Source organism: Falco cherrug, chromosome Z (assembly GCF_023634085.1).
Source record: "Falco cherrug isolate bFalChe1 chromosome Z, bFalChe1.pri, whole genome shotgun sequence".
Taxonomy (NCBI): domain Eukaryota; kingdom Metazoa; phylum Chordata; class Aves; order Falconiformes; family Falconidae; genus Falco; species Falco cherrug.
This window is the reverse complement of record NC_073720.1, coordinates 25902151-25922066: the sequence shown is the minus strand read 5'-3', so window position 1 is coordinate 25922066 and position 19916 is coordinate 25902151. Positions and strand designations below refer to the sequence as shown.

Here is a 19916-nt window from a genome sequence, read left to right as displayed (position 1 = left end):
GTACCCATGATTCAGGAAGGGAAGCTATTACCTGGTGAGGTGGGAAATTCTAGAGATGCATTTTGGGTGATAAAAGTTGGATGTTGCTTGGAACAGGGCTAAAGCAGGCCTGGGAAACAGCCCGTTTCAGACTCCAGTTACTTGTGACCACTCTGCTTTTCTGCTTTGCAAATGTGTACAGCTGGAGCTGGGCACGATATACTGGCTGGAGCCCAAGCCATTCTGAAGAACAGCTGCCTCTGATCACTGATGCTGCACAGGCATCAGCTGCTCTGCCACTGTTTCAGCTGACAGTGCTGCAAGCAGATTTTACAATGTTTGTAGCCTAATTAAACAGTCATACATTGTTTGAGCTCTAGCCATTGCACACATGCCAAAGCACGCGTTGATGTTTTGCAGTGCAGGGCTGTTGTCTTTGCTATGCAGGTATTTTTGATGTTTTAGAGAAAAAAAGTGGATGTACCAGATTGGGCAGTGGGACAGTCCTTTTTGTCTTAAGGTAAAAGAGGAACTGGAAGTGGTCAGAATAATGTGATTACATTTGGAGTTATTTTTTCTTTACCCTTCTCAACTGGACCAAGTTGCTGATCCCATTGCACCTAAGTGATACCTTAAGCTGGTTAGGGACACAGATTCCTGCACTCCTGTGATTTCACTGACACAAGGATACCACTGATCAAACAAAAGGCACCTATTTGAAAACAAGCTTTCAGTGAATCACAGGAGCAAGACAACATCTTTATATTCCTGTCCTCTGGTATTAGTAATATAGCTTCACTTTCTCATTGCATCACCATTCTAAAACTAGCTGGAGATTGGAAAGAAAGTTATTAGAACACAGAAGTCACACAATTAAGAGAATTGAACTCTGTGTTCCCATTAAACTTACTGAAAAAGGGAGCTAACATTTTTAGCTATATAAATCAGTACTTTGTAATTTCTTTTGGCAGTGTTTTGTGTTTGTAGAGTAACTGCTGTATGTATACCTGCTTTGAAATCCACAAAGATGACTAATGCGTCGGTGCATTGAGTGGCATCTAACTTCTGGACTGCAGGTTGCTGAATGTTCCAAGTTTAAATGAGAACCAACTTCTTGGAAGTGCAGAAACTGTTGGAAGTGTCATTAAACTAAATGCAAGTAATTGTATGTAAACTTACTTGATAGAAACAGACCATAGCAACTACAAAAGCGAGATCCTGTTTTTTCTTTAAACTGCTGAAAGCCTTACTCCTTCTGCCATAAATTTGCTTAGAGTAACATGTAACCTCTCTAGTGTTTGTCAAGTTAACAGGTGAAAGGTAAGAGACATTGTGGCAAACACCATGTTAAAAGCTTGTGTGATTAGGCAGTATTTGTCTTAGAACATTCGCCACCCCTTTTCATGAGAAAGGAACTGCAGTGCTTTAATTGCAAACTGAAAAACATTTGTCAGATATGCATTCCATTAGAAAGTTTGTTTAATACAACTGTGTTGTGTAAAACGTAACCACAATTTTAGACGACATACTTTCGATCAGTAAGTGGCAACTGTTAAAGTCACATGGAAATCTGAAACACCAACAGTGGACTGGGATTGCAAGTCCTGTAAAAGCTACAGTTCAGCTACCTTGCCGTGGCTCAACTTGTCCAGTATGTTTGAATTAAGGTAGTCAGACTCTCATTTGAAAACTCACATTTTAATTGAAATTTAGATTAACACATTAGGTACATCATTCATGCTAACAAATGTACATAGTGGTGACTCGAGAACAGAAAAAATAGTACCACAAATAAACCATGGCTCAAAATGTACTCTAGCTGGATTGCCACTGCCGCTCTCCCTATACAAAGGGGCTGTGGTGTATACATTGCTGCCATGCTCTGCTTTTGTTGGGCTCTGTGCTTGAGGCAGGCAGCAGTGCCCACTTCTTTCATGGAAGAATTGAACTCCTCTTCATTTACCACTAGGATGTGGGATAACAATGCAAAATGGAAATGATTTGGCTGAAAGAAAGAATCAGAATCCAGAGAACTTTATTGAGTAAAATAGATACAAAGGTGATACAGACAACTGAGAAATAGCTCAGTAGCAATGTTTTTTGCAGTGCCACATTATAAACAAAGCACATTAAGAAACTTTGTTGAGCCTTTTCAGTTTTTAGATTGTATATTGCCAGAGGTGGACAGAGCTTCACATTTGAACTGTCTGTATTATATAATCTGAGTATTTCAAATCAATCTATAAGAGATTTTTCGTTAAATCTTTAAGCTGCTGTTACTACTATTGTATTAATCTTCAAAATCAGTGATTCTGTTGTGTTACTCTATGCCTTAGTTTGTCCACACCATGAAAACTCCAGCCACTTTTTTCCTCTGGGAATTCTGTTTTCAAATATCTTGTTTAAAAGCAAAAACTAAGGAAAGAAACCACCACCACCCACAACAAAACCCATTCCTGGTATTGCACATCTCACACAAGTCTGTGTATATATATATATATAATTTTTTTTAAATATGCTACAAATAAAAAAAAAAAAAGGTCTATGGCACTTTACAGAATACAAGTTTACCAAGTCAATCAAACCACAGATGTTTGAAGAATTCTTCAATACCACAAAAACGTTACACTGAGCTAATCAGCACACAGGTTTTAAAGAATCCACAGCAAATTCTTCTAGATTCTATGCAGTGCATGTACATTAAGAAGCAGTTACTCTCTGCAGCCCCCCCCTCCCCCAATTAATTAAATTAGCTTTAAGCTGATTTTTTTTGCCCCCTAAAATATCTTTGAAAGCTACTGCAGAGGTGAACCTCAGGAACACCTTTAAACAGCTGTCAAATTTAATGAGTGCACCCTGCACCTATAAAACATCCAGGAAGAAAAAAAAAAACAACTGCAATATATACCATCTTACCACTTGCTAGAAAAACAGAACCCTGAGAAAAGAAATTCTGATTTTTTTTTAAAATGTATTTTTCCCAGCCTGTCTTCCATCTGTGTTACGTGCTGAACATGGCTATTCTTGCAAGTTAGTCGATTACGCTGTGGCAGAGCAAGTTGATGCAGCATACCAGCAACAAGCTGAAGAGCTGGTTCTTCTGGGTTACAAATGCAAACAAAAGCAAAACATGCCATTGAAAATGCCTCCTTTGTACTTAAAAAACGCACTATTACAAATTTTTAAGCGCTCTGCAGGTCACAGCAGAAGTCAGCTAGTAATGTACATGAAGGCTGGTCACTGTTTACCCCTAAGCCAAAGCAGTATATGCCCTTTATACCTTTTGGAAGTGACCGCACGCTGACCGACAGGTGCTGGGTCCAAAGCAGCATCTGTCACCCTGATACAGCACCAAGATTTGCTGGCGGTGGCCACGCGGACGCTGGACTGCGGGCCACCTACGAGAAGCTGAAACTGCTAATCTTGCTCGTAACTCGGCTTTAACCGGTGTGCCCGCTCCCCTCGCTGCCGCCAGCCTCACTGCGCAGCACCTGCGGCCTCCGCTCCGGCAGGGGGCGCCAGTAGGGGGCGCCGTGCTCCGGCAGGGGGCGCCAGTAGGGGGCGCCGTGCTCCGGCAGGGGACGAAGCGGGCGCCCCAGCAGCGGCGCCGATCGCGCTCGGCTGTGAAAACGCCGCTCGGCGAGGCGGCGGGCGGGAGCGGCTCCAGACCGCAGCTTTTTTTTTTTTTTTTTTTTTTTTTTTTTTCCTTTTCTTTGCAATTAAATATTTAAAACTGAATTACCCGTTTTAAACTAGAATACGGTGGATGTGGGGTGCAGGCGCGGGTGAATGCAAGGAGAGGCTAAATTAAGAGTAAAACAAATCCCCTTTCAGCATCTGCAGGTGCGGACCACGCCGGCTGCCTGCGGTGCGGGACGGCCGCTGCGCGCTGCCCGGCCCGGCTGCTCCCTCCGCCAGCCGCCGGCACAGCGGGGCGGCTCCGGCTCCGGTCCGGCCCCTGCTCCGTGACTGCTGCACAGCTCCTGTATTGCGCATGCCTTGAGCAGCATACTGAAATCAGCTACCTACCTGTACAGTAACCATGATTTTTTAAATGCCTATAAATAACTAATGGCACACTTTAAGGGACCGACCAGGCATAACTATCATCATATCATACAGTGAAGTGATGGACTGCAACATCGTCACTGGATGATGTTAGATTACCAAGAAGTAACAAGAGTCCAAAGTTCGCTCAGTATTTCATTAGAACTACTTCTGAGATTAATTATCCCCAGTGCTGCTATAGCACAGTTGCATCTTTCCTTTGAAATACCTTGTGTTTTCAGAAGTAGTTCTAGAAAGTGATGCAACACAAGTAATAAAACCAACTGCCTTTGAGAAAGGAATGTCATTTGTGGTGAGGCCTGTTTTATTTCTGCTGATTTAGTTGGAAAAGGATCCATACTACACGTGGTTCAAAAAAAAAAAAAAAAGGGGGAAAGAGATCTTCCCAGCCATGTAGAATTGGCAAGACTTCCTGAAAAATGTAAATTTCTTAAGGACTCATGTGGCTCTGGGTCATGAGACAGACTGATCTGTAGTACAGGAATGAGGTTTCCACTGGCAAGAGAAGGAATAATACTGTTGGAAGTCCAACGTGCAATCTACGTTTGTAGGAGAGGCTACAGCCCTGGCCAGGCTGTTGGCATTATCTTGCGAGTATCTCCACAGCTGTGTGGAGAGCCGTCATCTGCTTGAGATTTCAGGAGTTTTAATAAAGGCTGTAGAAATATTTCTAACAATGGGTATTCCAAACAATTTTATCCAAATCAGGTGAAAGCCAGTGTAGCAACAGCTTCTCTGTCTAGTCAATGGAAACAAAATAATTTTCCTCCTAAGTACCAAGTGGTACACACCTTGAACTGTAAGTTTCAAGACAAAGAAACCTGGCAGGGACTCAACTTTTGCTTAAAGATTGGTGTAAACTGTGTCATGTCAGCTTTTCTCTCTCCAACATACACTTAACATTCAAGAAGGCACTGTACTTGAAGGAAGTTCAATATCAAAAAGCACCTCAATGAAAAGTATGGTACCAAACCAGGTGGTGGTGAAATATTCACAGGTGAGGGGAGCCCTTGGAAACAAAGCCTAATTAAAATAGGCTTCTCTTTTTGTATCAAAGAAAAAAAAAATATGTGCTGGCTTTCATTATTTTAAATCCAAATTCTTCAAAGTGACCAAGGTGGGTAAGGCAATCCAATCAATCAGAATTTGTCAGCTGTAACAACATTCCTGCTATATACATGATTCATTACCTCCCCAGCCAGACTAATATATTCCACTGTGTCCTGATCATAGAATGAAACTAAAAAAATCCCCAGTTATTTACATTCTGCTTTCTTGGGATCCTTTCTCGGATCCTCATTGCCCAGCAAGGAAGAAAGACCATTTCAGTAGTTCAGGGCTGGAATGCATGGGGCTCAGTCACACAAATAGTAGAAACAGGGAAGCCGATCTGCTTGTCCAGTCAATGGAAAGCAGATTAAGATCCAAGTGCTGGTATTTTTCCCCACTGGAGTTAAAGGAGGCAGATAAGATTTTTTCCTTCTTCTATTTCTTCTTGCACTTTGTCACTGGATGTGGCTATTTCAGCTTGCGCCGAGAAGACTGCACAGATGAACGTCAGAATAGTGCCACCAATAGCTGTGTAGAAAGCCCAGCCCAAGGAGCAGTCTCCCAGTTTGTAAGCAGAAGCGTAAGGTCCACAATAGCTTATTGCTTTCTGGCATCCCCAACCCGCAGGGTAAAGTATCAAGCCTAAAATAAGGAAGAGGCCTAGAAACAAAAACAGAAAGAAAGAAATTTAACAAATTATCAGTTTAACACCAAGTGCAACGCATGGTAGTAACTGTTATCGTGGTCACTATTCGGCCCCAAGCACCAGGATTAGGAGAAGGCTCTTCCTCACCCTTCCAACCTTCCTTTACTGATTTGTTCCCTGGTATATATACCATGCAGTGTTTTATCTAAACTTGGAGCTATTCTGTGCTTTTCCTTGATAAAGGCTTATTGCGTATGTTAATGGCCTAGTTCCTAATTTTAATCTCTGTATTCGTTCTACACCTGTTGTTTTCACACGTTATTGCTAGGTATACAGAGCTTGCAAAATGTTGAAGAATCTCTAATTATTGTGTATACTTGCACTTTTAAAATACTTCGGAATGTTGGCATCCATTCTTGGGCCTGTGTTTAGCTAGCCCTCATTTGGCTTTATTTAGTCATTCATTGTAAACATTTTCGCCTTTTTACCTCTACATTGATTTTTCTTGCCTGCGGGGGAGAAAACCAACCGCTCACACTGCATATGCTGATTTGGCCAGATTAGGACATAGTAGAAAACTGATACTGCCTGTTCCATAAGCTGCTTTTGTAATGAATCAGCCCCAAACAAACGGATCTAAGTACCCACCACCAGTGCATAGGTAACACTGGGATCCTCTGAACAGACCATCGACTGCTGTGGAAAGAAAGCGCATTTCTAGTGAAGCTGGAGCAAAAGCCTCTACTCCCCATCTTGCTAAACTGCCCGAACACCATGCTGGGCCTCAGGCTGGAAGTAAGAAGCGCAGACTAAATGTTTTGGCCTTTGACTGTCTCTCACATTCATGGTTTTCTCTCCTCTGAGGACCTCTCCCATGAGGACATCAAAGTAGTGAAGTGCTTCATTATGGAAATAAAAAAGCCACATCAGAGTCCCTGCGCACATGATGTCTGCACAAAGATGAGGGATTCAGTCAAAATGCCTAATACGCTAGTGGCATTTTGCTCTATTACAGGCCCTGCTAAAAAAATCAGTTAGTTAAATACAGATCTTCCGCCTACAAGGTATTGTAGAAAGGAGCTAAACACGTAGAAAGGACAGCTCGTAGGTATCACAATTTGCTTTCTCTTTCCTTCAAAATTTTACTCAGAAGAACAGGAAGAAGTATGAAAAATAGTTTTTGCTTAAACACAACCAGTTTATCCAGAAAATGAATACAGACTTCCAGATCACATACATATTACTGATTTATTTGTTCTACACTGTAAAGCCCTTTATTCAACCTTATACTTGGATGCAAATAACTGGTAAAGGTGCTTGACCTTCTAGAGTGGCCTGAAAGTTGTGCTTTTTATGTATTCTTCTGGTTTGTCCAGTAATTTCATCCAAGCCAAACATTTCTACCAAGTGATAAAACAGAAAAAAAAAACCCCAACCCAGTCCTCATTTCTTCCCTATACCAAGAGATTACCAAGAACAGCTATAAAGACTTGTTTGCACCTTCTTCAGTTTGGTTAGTCTAGTCTATTCTGCAGTAGATTCGGTTTCCTCAATTGTTTGTTCAAAGATACTCAGCCAGATGCAAGAAAACTCCTTCGCTGAGGAAGAAAAGCTGGGTCCTAACTAGTAAGGAGTTAATATACACAAAAGACAAAAACCATCATCCAACTGTCTAAAATTAATGTCCATGGACGCCAGACATCTCACAAAAGAAAGTCCTTCCTCCAGCGTTTTTCTAACGATGACACAACACCATGGGCATGAATGAACTAAATGTCATTATTCTTTGGGGCGGCAAAATCCATTAGTGAGTGGTATCTATTCTCTGTGAAGGGATTTCATCATTGCTTACATTTAAGAACCAGTGACAAATTTTATGCAGTGTTTCCTGTCTGATTGGCCAAACTACATTAAGTATTGCTTTATCTTGGACAGACCTGGATAAGTCGCGTTTTCATCCTGCTGAGCCCTGCAGCCGTTTCAGACTAAACACCAGCAGTTCCTTCTCCCCTATTCATCACTAATTTCCTGTTCTGCATAACTGGCATGACTGCACTACGTATTTTTCTGACTGTACACAGGTATGGGACAGTTGCCATTCTCTGTAGTCATCACAAGCCCTTTGGTAGTTAAAAATCACCATCATCAGATTAAGAAGCCAGATCTGAAATGCCAGTGTAGCTGCCGCCAACAAGGAAGTTCTTCAAGTTTACCAGTCCATCACTCACAAACTCAGTCCTGGTTGTGATTAACAGCAAACCTGGCTTAGGGCTGAATCACAAGCAGGACTGAGAAGCTACATCCACCTCTTTTTACCAAAACTAGAGCACTGAACAACTCCTGAAAACTACTGGTTCATGGTATGCATGCCCCAAGCTGAAAAGCTGTTACCCAAAACTCAGACCCCCCAAAAAGCTGCAGCACTGCTGTCAAGTGTAGTCACCAGGACCTTGCTGAATCAGAACTTTTTCAAAAAAGTACCAACAATTTCTGGAGAAGTATTTATTACAGGTCATATTTTGATAAACTACAGCTATCTTCTCACAGATGAAAAAAAAATGTGGAGAAAAGTCTTCACTATGGACTTGAAAACTTTAAAGTACAAAGTTCAGTTGTGTGTTGTATAATTTTATGTCATCATAATCTGATAAACAACAATTATCTCCTGTTGACAGTTTGCTTTGAGATGTGTCTGGCAGGAGGACAATAAATACTAATGACAGATCTCTTTTTCTTAACAGATCAGTTTTTGCTCTTGTCTCAGTGTCTCTGAAGAGAAGCCAATCCTCCAGAGAAAGAATGAAGAACAAAAATTGAGTGCTCTGACTGAAGAAAAGTTTTCTGCCACAAATACTTTCACTTCATGCTGACGTACAGTAAATCATAGTGTTAATTCACAGACAATCTACCTGTGGAATTATTGCTGTCTGTTCCTCCTGCTGGAAGGAACAAATTCATTTTGCAAACATTACAAACTGTTTCCCACTGCACTTGTCTACAGGCTTGCAGAGCTCAGGCTTGTTCTGTCCCACGTTTAACCCTGTCTCTGAGCACAGCTGCTCTGCTGGGACGGCAGCTTCTTCTGTACGCATAACTCTTGTTCCTACTTCTTAATTAGCTCTACCCCACTTCTTTAAATCAGTATGATAATTTTTCATAATTATTTTTTCCTTTTTGTTAGTTGGTGCCAGCTCCCAGTTACCTTTCCTAAGAGGAAATTAAGGATTTCTTAAGGATTCCTTAAAACAGAGGTCTGAAAGAAAGCTACACAATGCCACCAGATGCCTAGGAATGACAACAGAAAACTATTAAAATGACTTTTTTATCCAGTGACCTCATCTAAAACTCTTTGGTACAAGCCTGTCTCCAGAGGACATCTTCCCCTTCTTTCACTGAAGGCAATTTGCCCACATAACGTTTTATTGTCAGTCTCTAATTACCTACTTGCAGAAAGTGTTAAGAACAACCTAGTAAACATTGGCCCTTCCATATTCAAATGATGTAAAAGCAACTCCTTTCTCCTAAAACACCAAAGCAAAACATTACAGCATATTGTGAAATATCAATATAAATACAGCAGACTACACTGTTGTGCCACAATGTTCTGAAAACAGCTCAATAACACTTTATCTACAGGAGAAGCCTTCTTGTATTTGTGCATCAAGAACTTTACCCGTTCTAAGGGCCTGGAACTGCAGCAAGGAATTGCTCCTCCTGGTTTTTAAACACTGCAGTAGCACAGGCTAACATCATGGAAAACCAACAGACTGGTCTATCACTGCAGGCATTTGTATGTCACGTTATGTGCTGGGGTCAGACCTGAGTAAAATCTTTTTTCATTCTATCCTTTGACAGGGGTTAGGCAGATGCTTGTTTAGCCAAGCGAAGGCACGCTACTTAGTTTTGCCAGTCTCCTGTGCAGTTGCTCTTGTGCCATATTAACAACAGAATATACTAACAAAGCCAATTTCCATTGCAGAGCCTGAAACTATCTTCTCATTTCCTAGGAAATAGTAAAAAAGCTTTTAAATGCTGCTGAAGAAACAGGAAATTAAGCAGCTGTGATCAATGAGGTGGCACTGCAACAGGCTCCATGAGGCAGCACAACTGAGCAACACCACTTCAAGAGAGGAAGTTAAGGGTGAAGGCAGGGAGGGATTAGCCTTGCCCAACCATGCAGGCAGTGCAGGAGGGTGCTTTCCTCAGTGGCAGTGATCCCAATCAACCATTCTCATCTGTGCAACCACAGAGGATTAAGGCGCAGCCCAAAGGCACTGCAGCAGCCAGGCAAAATAACCCTGTCTTTATTGCTTATATTTCCAAAGTGTTAATATGCTACCTGAACAATTTCACATGTGAAGTATTTGTAGAAATGTACTATGCTAGCTTAACCCAAGGAGGCTTTCACATACGCAGACCTTCCCTGATAGAGCCCTACCCAGCAGGAATACTACAGGTCACCATTCGCATCCTTTTGACTGCTTCATCCACTGACAGACAACCAAAGTGATGGCCTCCTACTCAGCCGCTGTGTAACAGACACCTTCAGCCCTGTGAAATGATTCACTAATCCCATTTGAATCAGATGAGACCTTCAGCCCTGTGAAATCATTTAGTAATCCCATTTTAATCAGATGAGAGCTAATGAGGCTGGCTCAAGCCAGCTGACGTGGTGGTCTCAAGCACTCCACACTGGCTGTAGGAAAGGGGTGAGGGTTGTGCTGAGACATTGAAGGGAGTGCTGTTTACAGTACTCACACCACAGAGCCTCAGACCTGCCTCTGCTGCTGCTCTCCATCCCCCTGGACGACTGCCAGACCCACCAAACGCAAGCAGCTGACCAGAGGCTAGGTCTTTAGCGAAAAAGAAAGGAGAGATCCTACAAGCCCTAGTGTCTTGGAGATGGCTTCTGGCCCACTGGGAAATGCTGCACCACAAACGGAAGAAAAATCTGTAACATTAAGATCAATGCCTACCTGGACACCTGTCAAGGTTTAACTCAGGCCAGCAACAAAGTACCACACAACTGCTCACTTGCTCCCTGCCCCATCCCCGCAGTGATGGGGAGGAGAATCGGGAAAAAGGTAAAACTTGTGGGTGAATTCAAGAATAATTTAACAATTTAAAATAAAATAAAATGATATTAATTATAATAATGATCATAGAATCGTAGAACCATTTAGGTTGGAAAAGACCTTTAAGATCATCAAGTTCAACCATTAACCCAGGATTGCCAAGTCCACCAGTAAACCATATCCCGCAGCACCACATCTACACATTTTTTAAACTCCTCCAGGGACAGTGATTCAACCACCTTCCTGGGCAGCCTCTTCCAATGGTTGACCACCCCTTCCATGAAGGGAAACAGTATCTTTCTTCCTAATACCTAATCTGAACCTCCCCTGGCACAACTTGAGGCTGTTTCCTCTCATCCTGTCACTTGTCGTCTGGGAGAAGAGACCCACCCCCACCTGCCTCCATCCTCCTCTCAGGCAGCTGCAGAGAGCAGTAAGGTCCCCCCTGAGCCTTTTCCTCTCCAGGCTGAACAGCCCCAGTTCCCTCAGCTGCTCCTCACAAGCCTTGTGCTCCAGACCCTTCCCCAGCCCCGTGGCCCTTCCCTGGACACGCTGCAGCCCCTCTACGTCCCTCCTGCAGTGAGGGGCCCAAACCTGAACACAGGGTTCGAGGTGCAGCCTCACCAGTGCCCAGTGCAGGGGGACAGTCCCTTCCCTTGCCCTGCTGGCCACACTGCTTCTGACACAAGCCAGGGTGCTGCTGGCCTCCTTGGCCACCTGGGCACACTGCTGGCTCATGCCCCGCCGGCTGCCGACCAGCACCCCCAGGCCCTTTCCCACCAGGCCCTTTCCAGCCGCTCTGCCCCAGCCTGTAGCGCTGTGTGGGGCTGGTGTGACCCAGGTGCAGGACCCGGCACGGAGCCTTCTTGAACCTCATCCAGCTGGCCTCGGCCCATCGGTCCGGCATGTCCAGACCCCTCTGCAGAGCCTCCTGCCCTCCCGCAGATCAGCGCTGCTGCCCAGCTTGGTGTCATCTGCAAACTTACTGAGGGTGCACTCGATCCCCTCGTCCAGAGCGCCGATAAAGATACTGAACAGAGCTGGCCCCAGTAGTGAGCCCTGGGGAACACCACTGGTGACCGGCCGCCAGCTGGATGTAACTGCATTCCTCATCACTCTTTGGGCACGGCCATCCAGCCAGCTTGTAACCCAGAGCAGAGTACATCCATCCAGGCCATGAGCAGCCAGTTTCCCCAGGAGAATGCTGTGGGAGCTGGTGTCAAAGGCTTTACTAATGTCCAGGCAGACAACATCCACAGCCTTTCCCTCATCCACTGGGTGGGTCATGTTGTTGTAGAAGGAAATCAGGTTGGCCAAAGAGGACCTGACTTTCATAAACCCATGCTGGCTGGGCCTGATCCTCTAGTCATTCTGTACATGCTATGCAACGGCACTCAGGGTGATCTGCTCCATAACTTTCCCCAGCACCGAGGTCAGGCTGACAGGGCTGTGATTCTCCAGATCCTCCTTCCCGCCCTTGTTGGCTAACCTCCATCAGCTCCCTCAATACCCTTGGGTGAGTCCCATCCAGCCCCACAGGCTTGTGCACATCCAAGTGGAGCAGGATATGATAATAAGAACAACAATAATAACTGTAACAAAAAGGAGGGAGAAGGGGGAGATGAATAAAATCCAAAGGCATGCAAGGAAAAAACTAAAGTGATGCACAATACAATTGCTCACCACCCACTGGCTGATGCCCAGGCAGTCCCCAAGCAGTGATCAGCCAGCCCTGGCCAGCTCCCCCCAGTTTATACACTGAGCATGACACCCCGTGTTTTGGAATATCCCTTTGGCTAATTTGGGTCAGCTGTCCTGGCTGTGTCCCCTCCCAGTTTCTTGTGCCCCTCCAGGCCTCTCACTGGCAGGGCATGAGAAGCTGAAAAGTCCTTCATTTAGTATAAACACTACTTAGCAGCAACTGAAAACATCAGCGTGTTATCAGCATTATTCTCATACTAGATAGCAAACACAACATTGTACCAGCTAGTGAAAAGAAAATTAACTCTATCATAGCCAAAATCAGGACACCACCACATTCAATGCAGGCTTGCATAAGCAAAGGAGATCTGGGATAAATAGGAAGCACGGCCACTGAGGGTGGGAATGGCTGCTGGTATGTACCTCCATACCTGCCAACACTGCAGAGACTGCAGCCACATAGAGATTTCAGCATACCTGGCACACCAGAAGCTGAGGCAGGAGAATGAACAGTTTAAACCACAACCATTTAATGGCTCAAAACCTGCACAGGTATATACTTTTTTCCCTTTCAAATTGTCTTGGTGTAATATAAGGGTAAGCAGTTACCAGAAGAAAAAGCAGTTCCTTAACCACTGCCTTCCCCTCGCTGAGGACAAGGGTAAGATCCCTACTCTTTTCAACAGTAAATTAACTATACCATTTGCTCATGCGTCTTTGCCCACTTATTAAGCAAATCAAAGGTGCTTATTCATAACCAAACCTATGCAAACATATATGAACTTCTGATGTCATTACTGATGTTGGAGTGTGGGAACAGGGACAGGAATACAGTGCAGGGGACTACTGGCCAGAGACTCAACTATTAAGCATATTTTGCTATGCACAGAAAAAGCCAAAAATAAGATCAGTTTATTAGCTTGATGTGGGTTGCTTTGGCAGAATGACATCATGATTCAGGGTTTTGTTTTTTTGGTATTTGTGTGATCTAACTGCTTGGACTTCTCCATAACAAAGTGTGAGCCTACAGACTCCTGGTTTTAGGAGTGGGGAGGGCAAATTTGCTATTAGCTTTTAATAATTTGTATGTATGTGGTGAGAGTCCCCATTAGATGGGAAGCAAGGAGATGTGAAGACTCCAAGTAAGGTCACTCCCAAGCCCTGAAATGATACCACTGCCTCTTCGCTGCCTCTCAGTCACGTGGAGTCATGTCACCACACTATAGGGGCTTCCATGCAGCAGACGCTAACCAGCAATTAAGTCAAGATAGAGCACCTTAAAGTGGAAAAGCCAAATGTTTACAAGTTTTCAGCAATGCAGAGATAACCTAAGACCTCTCCAATCATAGGGCCACTGCTCAGGCGCAGCTGCAAGGGCTAGTCATCTCCCACATTTTACCTTAAAAGCCAATGAAGCTCTATGACACCTCAATAAAAGGCTCCAAGCTGCTAAATGAGAAACTTTGTGGATGGTTAAATTGAGCAGGTTCCTGAGTCAGGGAAAGAAGTACCAGGCTGTGTCAACTATTCCATCCATGAAAGAAGCAGAGAAGACAGTACATTCCACACCATGCACCATAACCTTGATCACTGCCATACAACTAGTGAGTGCTGTGCCCTCCAAACCATCAATTGCTTATGCTGAATCAGCAGAATGGGAATGAAAACCGCAGCCTCCTGACCACAGCTCTGTAAGGAAAGCCAAAGCAACAACCTGCCTTGGCTTAAGCAAAGAGGTATAAGGGCTACAAGGCCATCTTTTTCATGGCATTACACCTCTTCAATACTAATCCTGCAGCACAAAGACGACCTCGGGGATGTGGGCAGGGAGGAGCTGCAGAGGAGATCAGTGAGAAGGCAAAGGGGGGATGCAGGAAGGGGAGAACTTCGGGTGGCTTCATGGGTTGTACACCAGCAGTGTGCAGGTCATCTGCATTGGGGACAGAAGCAAGACTCAAACCCATCAACTTCCTTCACCACCACACCAGGCACACCAAAGACAGAAGCTAAGCAGAGGTTAGCTCCCCATCTTGTAAGGGCCGCTTTCACCTTTTTTCTTGCATTTGAGTGAAAACATAGAATCTGTTGAGTTTAAATATTCTTCTACTGTTTGCATCCTATATACAAACAGATGCATCGGTTTTCGGTCTGAGGCCTGGAAGCAAAAATCTGATGGAAAGGAAGATGCTACCCTCCCGCTATCCCTCAGGCCCCTCTGGGGGCAGCCAGCACTCTCTCACCCTGCATCGCCAGAGCAGGGATATAAAGAAGTTCTTGGCATCTCACCTACACTGGTGGAGGCAAGAGACTTCAGCATGCATGTGCCACAGTAAAGTATTTCTCAGCAGGTAGCATGAGAATATCACACTGAGCACCGTTTGTTGGAAGATGTTTATGCTTGCTGAGAAAATCAGCTGTCAAACTTGATCACTGAAAACCAACTTTTTATTTTTCTATTCCATTTACAATTTGCTGGGTGTCTATGGGTTCCCACATGCCCATCTTGGTAGCGCAGGAGATGAGCTGACACCAATCTAACAAAACACTGAAATTTTCACTTTACTACTTTAAAGTTACTAATACTCTCCCTCAGGCTCTACAGCAATTTAGCACTTGAACTCAATTTTCCTTCCCTGGCATACTCCAACACAGCAGTTCCCTCCGCTTGAACTTTCAGCAGCCAACTGTGTATTAGATGTCATGTTGGCATTTGGCCATATAGGTTACAGGAAGCACTATACCGCAGACAGCAAAAGCAGTTCAGACTGTCAGGATTTCCATTAGAAATCCTCCCCCTGCCCCCACCCCCCTCCCCGCCCCGCCTTTCTTCTTTCTTCCCACCCCAAGAATTCAGAATTCTGGCATCAGGAAAGAAAAACTCTGAGCTCAATCCAAGAGGAAATATGCTTTTTGAAAAATGCATGCTCTGCGTTTTAGAATGACAAACAAGAAGCTTCCTTGCCTTCGAGGGCAAAACCACTCTCGCTCAGCACTCCCTGCCTGGGTTCCCCTCCTGAGCAATAGCTTCTGTTGCCTGCAGGAAACAACATGAGTTCACAAGGTACTTTCTTCCTTGCTCACCAGCCTGGCCCTTTTGCATACAAAATAATGCTTTCTTATAGCATGCTGCTGCCTACAACTGAATACTACAACTATCATAACCTTTTGTGTCATGCTCTGTGTGTCTGCAGCCGCATGCCCCTCCACAGCAGCATGCTTCTCCTTCTGCATTTTATCCCCTCTCTGAGCAAAGTCCTGGCCTATCTCCAGCTTCCTCCTCAGTTTCCTCCTCCACAACTCCCAACAGCCTCCTTACCTTCCAGCAGCAGCCCCATGGCCCCATGCATCACAAGCCCATCTTGCACAGCCAGATCCTACTTCATACACCCCCAAAAGCAGCTCCAGATCCTCTTCCCCTTCAGATTATTCCCATCACGCTCTGCTCAGGCCATCTTCCTAATCACCCCGCCTCCCAAACAGAAATTATGACCAATGAGTATAATACGCTGAACTATTTCGTAGTGCAAGAGATACAAAACATACTCTTCCAGCAGCAAAGACAGACTGTTACAGACACAGCTGGCTTCACAGTGGGTTTAACCCCTTCACTTTAGAAAATGGTGAAGTTTCTTTGCATTGGAGTGTAAAGCTGCACTCCTGGCACTTAACTATTGAATCATGAACAGTAATAAAAGAGAAAAAAGTCATGGAAAGGACAGAGGAATGAATGCAGGACAGCTTGTGATATACCTGAAAACAGAAAGTGTTGTGGAAGAGACTTCACTGCCTGTGACTGACCAGGAAAAGCACCACAGGGAAAAACCAGCCTCCCAGAGCCTGGAAAGGAAGAAGCTGAGTCACCCCCCAGCAATGCTGGAGGAGAAACTGATGGATTGCAGGAGGAAAGCCTAAACTTGCAGCATCTGGGACCAAGCAGACAGACTCCAACAAAGTGGCCTGGAGAACCTAATGCTCCCAGCCCACATGCAGTGGCCTTTGAAGACACAAACCTCTGCTCTGTCTGACTGGCCATATATATGTTAAAAGTCGTTAACTGCCAGCAGCCCAGCCTGCTAAGCCACACAGCAAAATGCAGCCAGGCATTCACCTGATCACACCAGAGACACTGCTCGGTGTGCAGCTGGTCTCCTGACTGATGCAACCTGATTTCTACATGTTTGGGGTTTTTTTTCATGCTTCTGTCAGAAACCTGTTTAATCAAGCTGTGTTTGAGCTAGGAGACAGCAGACTGCAAACAAAGTGGTGCGAAGAGGGTGACCCATGAGAGGCCTCCCAGATAAAGCCACCAGCACTCTGGGAAGACTTTAGAGAGGAGCTACTTTACCCCCTCTCGTTAAACCTGCTGGCAGTGCAGCCTCAACTCAGCACAGCAAAGCAGGAGTAACAGAAACTGAACCCTACCACCCTCCTGGCACACGAGCACCCTTTTCGCTCCACTGTCCCCAGAGCCTTCCCAGGCACACGATGGCGTAAGCTCCCCACAAGGAAACACAGGGGCCTGCTGAGGGTTTAAGGTACGTGCCGCTAATTTAGCTTCCAGCAGTCAGGATGTAGCTGGCAGATTGTCGCTCACCTGCCAGCCAGACATGCCGGCTGCGGGGAAGGGCCTGTGTCCACCCTGCCACCGTATCGGGTGGCTCTGCCCAGCCATGCCCTTAAGGGTTAAAAAAGAAATGCCAAGAAAAGTTGGTGATGATGAACTCCATAAAAGAAACTGTGTCAGGGATGGGAGCCAAACCTGGTTTAGGCTCTGTCCTAAGCTCCCCCCCAACTCTCCTTTGAGGCCAGATGATGTTTAGATTATATTAGCACCAAAGCAAAGTTTCCAAGCTCAAACAAGGCCTGGAAACACATATGCCAATAGGGGACCACCAGTTGTTTACCTCCTCTAACAACATGATTACTGTGAAAATTCACTTTGAATTGGTTCGTATCAGCTACCGTACAATAACATGCTGCCTCTTCTAGCCTCTGCATTTCAAGCAATTCACACAGTGTAAAAATAGAATACTTTCCCCAAAAATACATTCAAATGAAAGTCTGCCTGGTATTCTTGCTGCTAGGTAGTAATCAACTACTCCGGTACACAGCTCTATTCTTTGCACAGTATTGCAAAGAAAAGATGCTTTTCCAGATGAAACAATCCTCAAACATCTCCAAAAGGTACTGAAGACTCAAAGTAAGTGGTAGGAAGGTCTTGCTCTATAACAAAGGAATTACAGTAGTTTAAACATATTCTTTCTGCCTTTGTATTTCTGATTTTCCACCACACAAAAACCCAAACAACCAAACCCACCCTCTATGGACCAGATATGTGTATGGCTCCTTCCTGTTGACCTAAATAAGAATTTGCACGTTTGTCCAAGGGCCATAATGATGCTCCTTTCTGTTCTGTAATTTCACCACAGGCATCATCCAGATCACAACCAATGCTGCTAGACCGAAAAGATATATCCGGTGTCTGTTACTGTTTTTTCATGATGAATTCCAGGAACAAATTAACTTGTTGTATGTTTTTAATTATATTAAATCTCCACCACAAAGATACAGAGATTTCAAATGAGATTAAGTCTGCAAGATCCTGAGTTACTGTGGATGACTGTATCATGGGCACATCTCATCTTAGAAAACGAGATGTTTGACATACTTGCAAATACTGGATTGATACAGGTTGATAAACAAAGTGATTTTGTGAATTCTTCTCCCATGCTTATTGAAAACAGAATTGTTCCCATTTGAAAGAATGATCTTACGCTTAAAACAATTAAGGCAGGGTTGCGTCTTGCTCTCTGGTCAGGGATTTAGTTTAGCTACCATAATCCCCATACGGATTAACCATGCTGACAACTGTTCTTATTGAACAACTTGTTTAAGCATTTTCCAAAACTTGGTAACTGAGAAAGTTGAAATTAACAGCTGTGATAAGTCATAAGAAAAATAATTTCAACTAAGCAAGCAGATAATGTAATGCTACTGGCACAAAAGTAGCAGCAGACCCAATAAAACTAATCTTGAGAAAACTAGTTGCTAGCCACAAGACGCCTGGCTGCAGATACTGGCAGGCGTACTTCTCATAGCAACAATTTCAGTAAAGTGACCTTCCTATTACCCTGTTTCATGCTGTGTCATTTATCTGAAATACATGAAGGGAAGTACTTCTATCCTTAGTACAACTCAAAAAGGACTGATCTATGCCGTAATACGTTAAGAAGTGCTTTGTCGACTGTGTTGTTCAATTCTGGAGGCCACAAGTCCCATACAAGTACAGCTGGTTTGATAATAAAACATAAAACTGACTTTGCATATATTTTCTCACAAATACATGGTCTCCAGAACAGTATTCTAAGATACAAGAACCTACTTCCTGCTAATCTTGACCTTAGATTAGATATTTTGAGATGGTATCGGGATGGTAAGTAAAGTTACTCTTCCAACAGACCGAAGTCTGACATGCCAATTATCTACTTACGCTGCTAACCAATCTCTCTCATACAAATACCCCTCCAAGAGAAAAGAAGTAATGTCATCTCCTGAAAAACAGGTTTCATGAATTATTTCCAAACTACAGGGTAAGAAAGCAAGGAGCTAAAGCTGTCCACTGGCTTAGTCTACACTGCAGAACTGCTTCCTTGTTGCACTGGTTCTGGTAAATTCTGTAAACCAGGAGTGACTACAGCAAAACCTGTAATTTTTATCGACAGAACATTCATCTGCTAACTGTACGCTATCACATGAACAGAAGCATCTTGAGCCAATTTAGGGATCTAATTTTGCCCCAGAAGCACAAACCTTACATTGTGGGTGACATGAAATAAGCAGTACACTTCTATACCAAAGATGCGTGAAGGGGGATGATGATGACAGCCACTGTGCTAGTGCTTCAGGAGTCAGCATCACCGGGGTCCATGACCCAGGCTGCATGTCCTGGAGGGCTGCAGCAGGCAGCAAATTCAGGTTTTGCCTACTTCTCCATGTTATGTTGAGAATAAGCTTATTTTAGGTCTCAACTACGCAAATGAAACCAACCAGCTTCACAAAAGTTTGAACACCTGTCATTACACTTCCTGCCTAGGTACGGCCACCACAGGTGTGTTTGGCTGCCTCAGTAGAGGTGAGGAGGGGAGAAGCTGGATTCACATTTTGAGCAAACAAGTTAAATCTCCTAATTTTATAGCAATGAAACCATGTTATGAATTGGAAACATCTGCTTAAGAGCACCACCAAAAGGAAAAGAGGAGGTGACCCTGCTCATTTCCTCCCTCTTCACAGATCTCTGAGGGCTGCCAGAGGTAGGGCAGAAGACCACTATCCTCCTCCAGGACACCACAGGCACACAGCACAAAAGATGAAAACCTGTGTATGGGACAGGCTCTCCC

At 44.2% G+C, this 19916-nt stretch overlaps 1 protein-coding gene and 1 pseudogene across 3 annotated transcripts in view; both read right to left on the bottom strand.

Moving 5' to 3' along the window:
* Positions 1-1997: 1997 nt before the first annotated feature.
* Positions 1998-5449, bottom strand: LOC102049536 (uncharacterized; annotated as a pseudogene). Its single transcript, XR_008730266.1, has one exon. The product of XR_008730266.1 is annotated as an uncharacterized LOC102049536 (transcript).
* Positions 1998-19916, bottom strand: part of LHFPL2 (LHFPL tetraspan subfamily member 2) — a 125623-nt gene continuing 107704 nt past the window's right edge. For both annotated transcript variants that reach the window (XM_055698560.1, XM_005440337.4), the window contains one exon: positions 1998-5757. In XM_055698560.1, the coding sequence (XP_055554535.1) occupies positions 5501-5757 (257 nt within the window). In that variant the 3' untranslated portion in view covers positions 1998-5500. The remainder of the gene's footprint in view (positions 5758-19916) is intronic.